The following is a 12907-nucleotide window of genomic DNA, read 5'->3' on the forward strand; positions in this document are numbered from 1 at the left end:
CCTCTCTACCAACCCTTCTCTGCTGGAGCAGAGAGCACAGCCCAGCTCAGGGCTGGAATGGATGCTGAGGGGATCTGATTTAACTTGAACCAGGAAGGGGCCTGGGACTTAAACTGGTTTTACCCAAGTCGGTTAAGTCTGATACTGCACTCAGCTGGGTTTATCTTAAACCAGTTTCAGCCATTTTGAAACTGGTTTATGCGCACTGAACTTCTATTCTGTTACAGGTTTAAATCAGTTTTTGGTTACTTAAATTGGTTTATGTGTAACTCTTGTCCTTAGCCTTCAAGTGTGCTAGAATCTTAGGTTCTGATAAGTACAAGATGAAGCCTTTGACTTAGTTTTGCTGGATTGCTGTCTATTGTCTCTGTGTGAAGGGTGTTATCAACTTGATCTGGCTCATGGTAGACAAATTGGTTGCTTTTGAAGAATGGAGTTCAGCATGAAGGCTGTCTATCCCCTTGAGGCTGGGTTGAGGTAAAAAAAAAAAAAAGTGACAGAAATGGCTGGTGCTCACATTGTGACTGTTCAGTTGGCAAAGTACAAGGCATTAGCCTGGCAATCGGTTGATTTCCTTGGTCTTGCAAACAGAAATCTTCCTGTCTTCTGATTTTGACTTAAGACCAGTGAGAACTAGTCTCTTGATCTTAAGTGAAGTACTGCATGAGGCTGCATTGTTACTGTCCACATATTTGTTGGAAATATATTCTTTGTTCTGAGTAAGTGATATATAGTGACTTATTTATTTTAAGGTGCCTCATCGCCAGATATGGAGCCCAACTATGGGGGAGGCTTACTAGATATGGTTAAAGGAGGAGCAGGGAGACTCTTCAGCAACTTGAAGGATAACCTGAAGGACACCTTAAAAGATACTTCTTCTAAAGTCATGCAGTCTGTTGCCAGGTACAGTAAAACTAACCATCACTTTACACAGCTGAAATGAACACCATAGCATTGGGTGTTGCTTGGAAACTCTTATTTGTGGCTGGTAAAGGACAAAATGTATAGATAACCAGGTACAAGATCAGTGTTAGGTGTACCTTTTTCTGACTGAGTTGGTCCTATTATTAAATATTTGGTCTCAGGGAGCCTGAGGCCATTAAAATAAAACTTGTGCATTCATCCTTGAAGTCGCATCAACCTCAAATTTGGATAAGACCTTCTTTATCGAGATCTTGACATCTCTCTTCTGCCCTTCTGCAGTCCCACATCTGCTGAGCTACACCTAGACCTTTGTTCTCTTCCATCTGTTATCACATAAAGCAACCACCTCTCCTAACACTTCTGATTACTTAGCTGCTGCTGTTCCTATTTTTGACTATTGGTTTAAAGATAATTCTGAGGATTTGTTTCAAGCTGTTGCCGTTTATCAGTTGAGCCTCACACTACACAGTGGTGCTCACTAACTGTTTTTGTGGTCTTCCAATGTAGCCACATTATACAGAAGGCAGCTGTGAAAGGGACTGACTCTACAAGTGACCTACATTTCTATTAGATGTATTCAAGGCAGTTTTCTTGGAGGAGAGGAGGCTCCTTTGGAAAGTGTGTGATAGACCTGGGACACACAAATACAGAAAGGAGAGACTCCACCAGGCCACTCTTAGCAAGAGTTTTTTGTAGAGACTTGACTTTAGAGCATGCAACTAGCTTGTCTTTTTAACACTTGTTCTTTCCTAATAATAAATCTTTCCTCACAAAGATTCACTGTCATCTTACCTTCTGTAATCGCTCATCTTCTGTATCTAGGTATATACATTAACACATCTCTCTCTCCTGCTTTCTTTCCTTTAGTTACACCAAGGGAGAGCTAGATATTTCTTATGTTACCTCAAGAATCATTGGTAAGTGTTGGTTATTGGTGTGAAATAAAATCATGGTGTTTCTCACACCAGGGTTCAGGAGTTGGATCATAACATGCTCACAAACTGTATTCATTCTTGCTTTTCTCTTTCTCATTGCCAGTTATGTCCTTTCCTGCTGAAGGCGTTGAACTAGGATTCAGAAATCATATCGAAGATGTACGGACGTTCTTGGATTCGAGACATCCTGACCACTACACCGTGTTCAATTTGTCACCGAAGTCTTATCGTAGTGCCAAGTTTCATAATAGAGTAAGTGCACATGTATGTAGTGAGGGGAAGGTGGGATGCTTATTCAGTATTTAAGTGGATTTTTCCCTTGCTTTCCCCACCCCCACTTTAGAGAATGAAAATTTCAAAAGGAAAAATAGTGTGGTGTAATCTATGGCATTTTTGCTATCTAATCCCATCCCCTGTAGTGCTACTCTTTCTGTCGGTTCATTCACCTCTTCAGTATTTGCAAGGAGGAAAAGCAGCCAGCATATCTGGAAACCAGCTACTTTAAAGGCTACAAGTTTTGCCTTGATTATTTTTAGCGTTGGGTTTGCTTATGTGTTTTTTGGGGGGTAGGTAGGGGGGGAAAAGGAAGAGAGCAATGATGATAGGGTCCATTCTCTTAGTTCTTTCCTGACAGTCTCCCAAAGAAGCTGGGAACAACTTAGAGATGAAATCCAAATACAGATTTAATTGTGAAAGCAAATATAGACCCCAACATTTCACATTCTTTGATGGTGCTGCCTGAGAATTAGTCAAACATACAACAAAAAAGTGGGCTGCTGGCTCTTGCCTTTTCAAATCATTTGAACACGCACAGTTTGAACACGGTTGCACTTGGTAAGGTAGCACTCGACGCAAATAAAATGCTGTATAACGTGTACTTAATAACCTAATTACAGACCAGCAGGCAGATATGTAATTATAGACAAAGTAAGTGCATAATTATGGGCTGCTTGAAATGCATATTATAAGAACTGAAAAGCCATTACTATTTACAATCTGTTGCACTGAGGCTTAGAAGATATTTAGTGTGAGGGTCATTGGTCGTATTGACATTAACTGCCTCTCTGAGAATGGCAAAACACAATCGGGATAAATTGCACGTGCAGTTTGCTGGCTGTGCGGGTTTTATTTATTGTTTTTTTTAAAGCATGATGCAAAAGCATCTGGGGGATCCATTTTAGTTTGCATGATTACAATATAAAGAATAGTCTAGTAGACACTTGCCATACTTCATGACGCAATCACTCAGTAGATGAGCACTCGCGCTGACAAATCTGAATAATTATTCCACCAGATGTAGTCTTAAATAAGACTTTGTAGTAGGCCATAGTAACAACATAGACATAAAGCTAGTTGCTTAGGATAGAAAACAAATGTTTACAGAGATGGTTTTGTGATCTTTTTCTACAAATGAATATACAGCTGATACTTGATATAAGTGGCCCTCACTCTGTAAATAAATCTTTACAAAATATGTATATTTTACACCCATCTGCACCCCCACTCCCTGCCTCTTAAATTGAAGGGGAACGCTGGCTGATCGCAGTTCGGCATTCTACTGCAAAAATTGTTCTTCAGACAATTATGGGATTTTGAGCCCATGCTGGGCTGTCAATCTGACACACATTTTGCCTTTCTTGTATGACTCTATTGAAATGCTCAGGTTTCATCTCAATTCTTTTATAATCAAATTTATTTTTGCAGTAAAAATTTCCCGGTGATGAATTTCCCATCTCCTAAATTAGGAGAATTTAGCCACTCTTCGTTTTTAACTAGCCAGTACTGTAAGCTCACAAACTCCACTTCAGTAGATCAACAGAGATGTGCATGTCTTTTAAAAACTAGGCCACAACTGGGCTTTGAGAACTAATTTGCCAGCTCTTCAACCATGTGACCTAGTGCAGGACTTCTTGTAAAAAAAAACTGTAATGGTGAGATGTGTGTATGATAAATGACCCATCAAGATGATCTGACTTGGACCCTAATTTTTTAAAAAATCTACTGCCAAGAGGATTTTTTTTTCTGCTTGTGCACGTGGATAATTTATGACTCCCTTTTATTGAGCAGTATTAAGCATGAGAAAAAGGGGTTGGGGAGAGGGAGTCTAAACCACAAATCTGCGTTTTTGGGAAAGGCCTGTGCTCTGACTGACAGAAAAGGTCTGTGGTAGTGTGCTTTGAGTAAGCTGTTTTCTGAATCTTGTTTTTGCTTGTTCATCTGTGATCCCATAGGTGTCTGAATGTAGCTGGCCAGTGAGACAGGCACCCAGTTTGCACAATCTCTATGCTGTATGTAAGAATATGCACAACTGGCTACAGCAGAACCCCAAAAATGTGTGTGTCATCCATTGCATGGTAAGTTGGCCAGTAAGTAACTGCCTCTGAAAAATCTGGCAAAATCTTGCAGGGATAATGAGAAATGTGTAATGGTGAATAAACATAATGAGCCAACATGCAATGATGTCTTATCCCAGGACAATGGGGCTGGCAATTTAATATACAATTCCTAAACTATAGAATAAAGATGTATTGGAAATTCAGTGAAAGTTTAAAACTGTCATGCCCCTTGTACGGTATCCTTACATGTTTGCTCATCGCTAGAGAACCATATGATGCCCACTGTAATGGCAAATAGTGTCAGCAGTGGCTTTGACTGTTACCATGGTTGGTTATGATGTTTTAAATGTAGGCTGCTTGCAGATGTTAAACAAAAAATGGTGCTTTAAACTTGGTGTGCTTTTGCGCCAAACCCAGCACATGCCCAGAAGAGGCAGCATGTTAATTGGATCCAGCTCACCCAGTGTCTGTATAAATGGGATACTTTAGTGGGGATTTTTTGGTGCTTTTATCTAAAGCTGATTCAATCAGTTATTAGCTTGCACAGAATTATCTCAAAAACAAAAAAACCCCACTGAAGCCCATGATATACTTTGACTTGGCTCCACAGAGTCTGTAATACACTGCTGCTTTCGGTAAAGTGAGAGTGGTGTTTTTTCTGGGTTTTTTTAAAGTGTGCAAGCAGTCATAGATTCTAGCTTGAGACTGATTAGGAGGGATGGGGAGCGAACTTCAAACGATACAAAAAAGATCCTGCCATTATATTGTGGGTCTGTGCTGAAAACTCAGTGCAATACTGACTGTTTCGCAAACTCGGACTGTTTGCTTCTATGCAAGTCATTTATCAACACTAAAGGTGGTGGGGGAAGGATGGGGGATTTTGGCTGTTTCTCCTGTTGGCTCTGTGACGGAAGGAGATGGGCTGCTGTTTCATGAACCTTTACAAACACATAGGTGTGGAAACCCATGTGAGGTTTAAGCACTGGTAAAAAGTTGAGGAAGGCAGTGGAGTGGGACGTGAATCTGGGATCCATGGTTTGGCCTGTAGAACCTTTTAATATTGAGAGTGGGGAATGGGAAGGAACTACTTTATTTATTTGTTTCTCTGCAGTTGAATTTGCAGGGCTGGCAGTTCTTTGCAGCACAAATTTGAAATATCTGGGCAGATTTCATGTGCAAACTACCCTGAGCTCTGGAAGTTTCTGCCTTTCAGAGTAGAACTGTACTTGCGTGGAAACAGTTGGGCTCTCCAGACCATGCAGGTTTCCTTCCCTGAAGGGAAAGCCAAACACATTTGCCTTCCTGCAGTGTGACAAATAACAGGTCTTGGAGTCTTAGGATCTCAAAGGATCTTAGGGTTAAAAGACCTCTAACATCTCAATTTGTGCTACCATAATAATTGTATGCTGGCACACATTGTGAGTAAAGGCATGTTGCTATCCTTTGTCATACCACATCAAAAGAACATCAGTGGCACAACAAAAGATGGCAATCAGTTCTGCTGCTTTATTGTGCTTTATTGTCCATTAATTGTGTGGTGAGAGAGTATGGTAGTCTGAGCTGCTCCTACTCTCTAGGCAGGTGGTCTGGGGGGATTGGGGGCCCATCAGCCCTCTGAAGCACCTTCCCACTTTCCCTACTTAGAAGTATCCTAGGAAACCTTGGGGTGCCTGTCCATAATGGGGGGAAGCATGGGGGGGGGAAGGGAAGTGTCCCTGGCTCAGCAGGGGGCAGGTCCGGTTATCAAAGGAACAGGTCTAGCTGAATGGAAGAAGCAGGGGGGTCATATCACCCCTTGTCCTGCACTGAGGAGGGGCAATATTTTACCCAATGAAGCCAATGAGCTGTATCATGACATGTGGCACAGCACATCTGTTTCATGCAGTGACCATCTATTTCTGGCTCTAATGACACAGTGGTTTTGTAGGCAAAGACAGAATCCAAGAATAATGTTCAACAATAAGCTTTCTCAACCAGGTAAGTCCTGAAGAGGACAATTTTACTGTGATATGGGACACAAACCTATAGTCCCTCTTCAGAAAGACACTTAAATCTGCACTTGAAGTGTCTGAAGAGTTCAGTTGTCCAGATTCAGCTGGTATGAAGGTCCAGCATGCTTCTGGTATGGCAAATACTACATGATGGCTGGCTGGCTGGCTTAGCAGATGTCTTTAAACAAACAACTACAAAGATTTATAGGGTGCTTGTAATATTGCAAGCAACGCAGCTTCAGAATGTGTAGTTAGTTCAAAGATAAAACTTGCTCATGGGCACTCATGGAAGACCTGAGCCTCAAATTACTTCAGCTGATCCACATCAGACCTCCTGTGGTACCTTGAATCAATTTTTTTGGAGCATTAAAGTACTGAAGGAAGACTTTGCGTAAGCTCCTCTTAGCTATAATGCTGACACATTAAAGGGATCTTTCTGAAATGCTTATTGTGATTTTGGTAGTGCTGGAGTGATGTTGTAGCCACGATAGTTCAGGAACCATGTGAGAGGCAAGGATTTTTGTGGGAAGTATCTTTTATTGAACTCACTATATGGCTGGGATAAAATGAGACACAAGTTTCTGAATGCAAGGCATTCTTCAGTGTTGTGGCTTTGTTGCATTTTTACCAGCCACCTAAAGGGTGTCTCTGGTTTTTGCTGTTTGTATTTTATCTAACAGGATGGTCGTGCAGCCTCAGCAGTTCTGGTCAGCGCAATGTTCTGTTTCTGCCATCTCTTCTCTAATCCAGTCCCTGCTGTTCAGTTGCTAAACTCAAAGAGACCTGGGATAGTACTCTGGCCGTCTCACAGAAGGTAGTGTATTTTACATAGATGCAAATCAGGCAAACCTGAAACATTAAGCATACTTAACTTTGATGCATGTGTGAAAGGGGGGTGGGGGTGGCTTCCACCTCATTAGTAGGTTTAGACTTGTAGTCCACAAATGTGCAAGTTATTTCATTTGAAGTTCTGAATGAGACTACTAACATGCATGAAGTGGCTTATGCAGCATTTCCAAGAACAGGGCCATATTTGTTGTCTGAACAATCATGAAGAAGTTTGTATGGTCTAAAATATTAAGCAAGAGGCGAGAGCTGGGCATTTCTAAGTACAAAACTCAGATCTAGTAATGCTAGCTTGCTCTATGTTTAAGACAATTTATTTAACCCATGTGTCCTTGCAACAGTAGTGACTAGTAACTGAAGGCTATACATATTTAGAATGGGCTTTTTTTCTTAGTTGCAAAAACCTGAACACAAGTTAGACTTTCCTGCTCTAAGGATGACAATTCTCTAATTTTTGATCAAGACAAATCTCAAACCGCCTTGCATTCAGTAAGATTTTTCTTATAATAGAAACAGTGCGTTGGCAGACTCTCTGAGGAAACAGGAGGAACTGCAATGACAAATGTGTAGAAATATTTGTTTAATCTACTAAAATGCTTATCTTGTACAAGTATAGGTGAAATAATGGATGACTTTGGAAGAAGCACAGCTGTTTACTGGCCCTTCTTGGAATTGAGCCACATTGTTCTCTTACTTTCTCTGAAGTGCAGTATAAAAACATGAGGCTGGAAGGGAGTAACATGGAAAGAATGTAAAATTTTCTCCTTCTGATAGTCTTTCTCTTCAGAAATGTACAATAGGAATGTAAGAATGGTAATGTCAAACTTGGATAGTAAATACAAAATCCTTTCAAGTCTTAGAACTGTACAAACTGTAGGGCTTTTATTGCAACTTTCTGCTGGAGCTGCTTTTAGAGTACTTTGAGCAGTGGTCATCCAGCATGGTGGGATCTCTTGGTAATGGTTGTCTTTATTTACAGATACCTAGGATATATTTGTGATCTAATAGCAGACAAGCCCATCCAGCCTCACTGCAAGCCTCTTACAATAAAGTCAGTCACTCTGAGTCCAGTCCCCTGTTTCAATAAGCAGCGAAATGGCTGTCGACCCTTTTGTGACATTCTCATTGGAGAAACCAGAATTTTTACAACCTCTCAAGAATATGAAAGAATGAAGTGAGTTGCTATGGGTTTCTTACCTCCTTGTAGCAAAACCATATTTTTATCACTAAATGCATCCAACTTTCTAAGCTCTGCAGTCAGTTCTGGCAGTAACGGTAAAGCAGCAGGTTTCCTGTTTGCTTGATGAATTGGCACTAGAAGTGAAACAGCTATTGGAAGCCTGATGCCTAATATTAAAATTCAATTGTCTGAACACCTATTGTGAGGGCTTATTCCTGGTATATTTTAATATGTGCCAGTTTCATTGAAGTGTTTATGTCTTGTGTGGATCAGCAGCTAAGGAGCACTGAATGCTGTTTCCAGTCATTACCTGTGGCTTGAATGGAGACTGATTTGTATATGTGAAGTTAATTGGACTTTTTTGATGGCACTCCTGAAGTGAGTGTATTAATGCATTTCACTTCTCTCTCCAAAGGGAATTCCGTGTTCAAGAAGGAAAGGTCCTAATTCCACTGGGAATAACTGTCCATGGTGATGTTGTTGTTTCTCTCTACCATATGAGATCGACCATCGGGGGACGGCTTCAAGCAAAAGTATGGCTTGCTTGCCTTGTGATTCATGTGATGGACACAACCACTCATAACTACAAATAGGTGCAAATGTGGAGTCAAGGCTGACACTCTAGTCTTGAGGTACAAGGAAGCTGTTTAGCAGTAGACAACTAGTGGACTCCCAACCATGTAGGGAAATCGAAATGGAAAGAAATGGTCAAATCTTCTTGCACGAATAGGCCAAATTAGGATGGGTTGTAGGAGTTCAGCAAGCCGGCAGTGTCATATGGTGACTACCTTGCTTTCCAGAATCTGTACTAGCCTTTAGTTATGTCCATCTCAAGTCCTTGCGACTACAAAGAGACTTGAAAATGAAAATCAATGAAATAGGCTTTTTGCCTGAATTTGCAGAAAGCCCTAGAGTTCAGAAACTGAACAAACCTCAGACCTGTTGTGGGGGGTGGTGGTGGTGGAGAATGGCTTGCATTCAAAAGCTTGACCAAGTCTATCCTGACCATGCAGTTGGTTCAATAAAACATAATTGCCCACAAAAATCCTTATCTCGCATAATTCCTTGACCATCATAGCTTGACCATCAACATTACCTAAACTGAAAACTCAGTTGAGTCTCTAACCCCATTGTGGGTGTGCTAGATATGACCACTCTAAATGTCAACTCCTTTGCTTAGCAAAGCATGCAAAAGAAGAGGCAACTGTACTATACAGCACAGTGTGCTGTAATTGGTGCCTTATTTTGATGGTACAGGCAGGTGCATGTTGGCTTGTAAACAGAATTTGGGGAGCACAGCCATAATTGGTTATGGGTATGTACATTTTAGCCTGCTGGCTTCCTCCCCCCTGTTATCCACCAGAGTTCAGTCTTTGGTTTTAAATAGGCATAAAGTCGTAATAGTTTTCAGTGGTAGTGCGTCTGTGCCTGAGGCTCTTTGGTTCCAGTCTGCAGAGTGACTATAAGGAATATTTCTCTTCTTAATGTACCATTTCTATTTCATTTGAAAGAGCAGGCTGGAAGTGAAGGTTTTGTATGCTCTCTGGGATCATAATATATTTTCAGATATACTCCACATATGTTGTGTACTATGATGAACTGCTTTGCAGAAATAGCTCAACTACTGTAGGTACTGGAAACAGCCTAGTGGCACCAGAGCTGCAAGGCTAGTGTTGTGCTAATTTTTGTCTAGGTTGATTCCAGAACTAAAATTAGCTCTGATATTTTTTTCATGGCACACTTTTATGCTCTCTATATATCATCACAATGGTAAAACAGCTGTCTGTCAGAACACTTGTATTACGTAAAGGAGCTAAAATGATATTTCAAGCTCTTTTAGACTTTCAAACAGGGGTGTGGGGCCTAAACATTGAAGCTATCTTGAACTACAAGAGAGAAAATTAAAGGAGGCAGGCATTGCAAGTTTTATGTACATTAAAATGCATGCATAGTGACAGTGAGGTAGAATGGCTTGGCTTGGTTGGCTGCATGTCATATACTAATAAACTGTTTAATCTCTCTCTGTCTGTCTGTCTGTCTCTCTCTCTTTAAGATGACAAATACACAAATATTCCAGATTCAATTTCATACTGGATTCATAGCACTAGGAACAACCACACTAAAATTCACCAAGTAAGTATGACTTAAGTCAGCATGCAGATCTGGCTTCATTTAAGTGTGTCACTTGCAGATAGATGAGTGATCTGACCACTGCTGGCTTGTTGTGATAAATGATCAAGATGTGTTGGCACAATAATGAGAAATGGCTGCTGAGTTAGGTTTTTTTGTTAATGGCTTTGACATATAACTCCTTTTCTAAGGAACAGTGACAAATAGCTTTCTTTCCTGCTCCTAACAGTCAGGATGGTATATATCAGAGGTAGTAATATCTAGCTCTAGTGATATCATCTAAAGTGAGGTGTTGATTTCATAGACAGTAGGGCTGGAAGGGACCTCGGAAGATCTTCGAGTCCAGCCCCCAGCCCCAGGGGCAGGAAGTCAGCTGGGGTCATAAGCTCTTGGCAAGATAAATGTCCAAATGTCTCTTGAAGGCGTTCAAAGTGGGCGCTTGAACCACCTCTGGTGGCAGTCTGTTCCAAACCCTGGGGGCTCGGACAGTAGAGAAGTTCTTCCTTATGTCCAGCCTGAAATGGTCATGGCGGTGTTTTGTGACCATTCGATCCTGTCATCCCTTGGGGCGCTCTGGTGAACAGACGTTCCCCTAGATCCTGGTGAGCACCCTGATAAACTTATAGGCAGCCACTAGATTACCCCAAAGCCTGTGCTTTTCCAGGCTGAAGAGTCCTGTAGCTCTCAGCCTGTCGTTGTATGGTCTGTTTTCCTGACCTCTGATCATGCGCGTGGCTCTTCTCTGGACTCTCTCAAGCTTTTCAACATCCTTGTTGAATTGTGGAGCCCGAAAACTGGACGCAGTACTCCAGCTGTGGCCTCACCAAGGCCAAGTACAAGGGGAAAATGACGTCCCGGGATTTGCTTGAGAAGCATCTATGGATGCAAGTCGGCGTTTTGCTCGCTTTACAAGCCGCAGCATCACATTGCAGGCTCATGTTCATCTAGTGATCAGTCATGACCCCCAAGTCCCTCTCGTCCATAGTGCTAGCCAGCGTAGCTCTGCTGAGCCTATAAGCATTCTGCGGGTTTTTCTTCCCAAGGTGGAGAACTGTTGATATCCCACCTGAGCCAAAGCATTGATGAGTAACGGTCTGCCCTGGATATGAATTGCAACTGGTAGGTGGTGTCAGCAGGGAGAGACTAGAAGAGTTGAGGTTGGAGGAAGTATTTTGAGGTTCGAGCCCTTTGTTCCATTATCTTTTTGAATCAATATGAACTTGGAGTTGGCAGGTAGCCAAAGGAACATCTCCTTTCCCAGTCTGGGATGGCGCTGGTACATCAAGGACTGCAACCAAGTAATTTGAGGCAAAGAAATTCCCTGGGGAAGGGAAGACTGCCCTGAATACAGATACACAAACCACGGGATGAGTAGAAGATGTCTTCCATAAAACAAAGGCCTAGGTGTAGAATAAATTATTTTGGGGAGGGGGCTAGATTTGACTCCAGTTAAATTGAGGCAACTTTGCTGTTTGGGACTTCCTAATTTGGAGAGTTGTTCACGCTTACATTTTTGGCTGTTTGCAGAAGTTTAAAAAAAACCCAGCCAACCTCCTCCTCCCGCCTGCCTGCCCCTCAAAAAACCAACCAAACAAACTCCTAGAAAAACGCACTTTACCAGATGAAGCAGCGTGTTACTTCAACCTGGCTCTGCAGCATCTGTGTAGGAGGTATGGTGCTTTAGTGGGGCTTTTTGGCACTTTTATCTAGAGCTGATTGGATTAGCTGTTAGGTTAGTGCCAAGAGAGCCCCGCTAAAGTGCCTTATTTATGCAGACACTGGGCGAGCTGGGTCCAGCTAATGCATTGCCTCTTCTGGGCATGTGCTGAGTTTGTGGGAATGCACTGAGTTTAAAGCACCACTTAAACGACTGCAAGCAGCCTTATGCTTCTGGGCGAGTGTCTGGCTCTAGCTGCCTCAGTGCTGCTGAATGGGAGTGGGAGCCCAAATCCTTTTACATGGGCTTCTCTTGTTTCTGGGGAGTACTAGGGTGAAGTGAAATCTTCAGAAGACTTGTCTTCCTGTTCCCCCATCTTGGGCAATTACTAAAGAATAACACTTGCCTACATGGTTGCTCCTATTCAATTAGTAAGAATATATTTGGCAGGTTACTCCATCCTACTACTCTTATTGACCAGAGGCCTTCATTAAAGGTGCTAAGAGAGCTGTCTCCCCCTATGAATGGGAGTGCACATTAAAGACTTGTGTACCTGCAGAAAAAACTGCTTTGTTACTTACCAAATTCTCTGTTGACATCTAGGCCAGAACTGGATGCATGCGACTCTCCAGACAAGTATCCTCAGTTGTTTCATGTTATGCTGGAGATAGAGATACAGTCTGCTGATAGACAGACCGAGCTAACTCCTCCATGGGAGAACTTCACAACAAAAGACATCAATCCAAGCATTCTCTTCTCCTCTCACCAAGAACATCAGGATACCCTTGCTTTGGCAGGTGAGAATGGCATTGGGTTGTGTATGTTCCTCAGCTTCTGAAATTGGTGCTGGAATTTGTGCTGTCATGACTTTGCTTATATTAGCCTGTGTTTGGTGCTCTGTGGTGCAG

At 42.0% G+C, this 12907-nt stretch overlaps 1 protein-coding gene across 4 annotated transcripts in view; it reads left to right on the forward strand.

Moving 5' to 3' along the window:
* The window catches only part of DNAJC6 (DnaJ heat shock protein family (Hsp40) member C6), a 95507-nt gene that overhangs the window by 61454 nt on the left and 21146 nt on the right, over positions 1-12907 (forward strand). For 3 of the 4 annotated variants that reach the window (XM_019531577.1, XM_019531579.1, XM_019531578.1), the window contains exons 2-10: positions 753-903; positions 1792-1841; positions 1963-2111; positions 4091-4213; positions 6867-7000; positions 8012-8206; positions 8628-8745; positions 10266-10345; positions 12603-12796. In XM_019531577.1, the coding sequence (XP_019387122.1) occupies positions 753-903; positions 1792-1841; positions 1963-2111; positions 4091-4213; positions 6867-7000; positions 8012-8206; positions 8628-8745; positions 10266-10345; positions 12603-12796 (1194 nt within the window). Of the gene's footprint in view, positions 1-752; positions 904-1791; positions 1842-1962; positions 2112-4090; positions 4214-6866; positions 7001-8011; positions 8207-8627; positions 8746-10265; positions 10346-12602; positions 12797-12907 lie in introns of those variants that run through there. The other variant, XM_019531580.1, reaches the window with a different exon arrangement.

This window comes from Crocodylus porosus, unplaced genomic scaffold (assembly GCF_001723895.1).
Source record: "Crocodylus porosus isolate Cpor-Errol unplaced genomic scaffold, CroPor_comp1, whole genome shotgun sequence".
Lineage (NCBI taxonomy): Eukaryota > Metazoa > Chordata > Crocodylia > Crocodylidae > Crocodylus > Crocodylus porosus.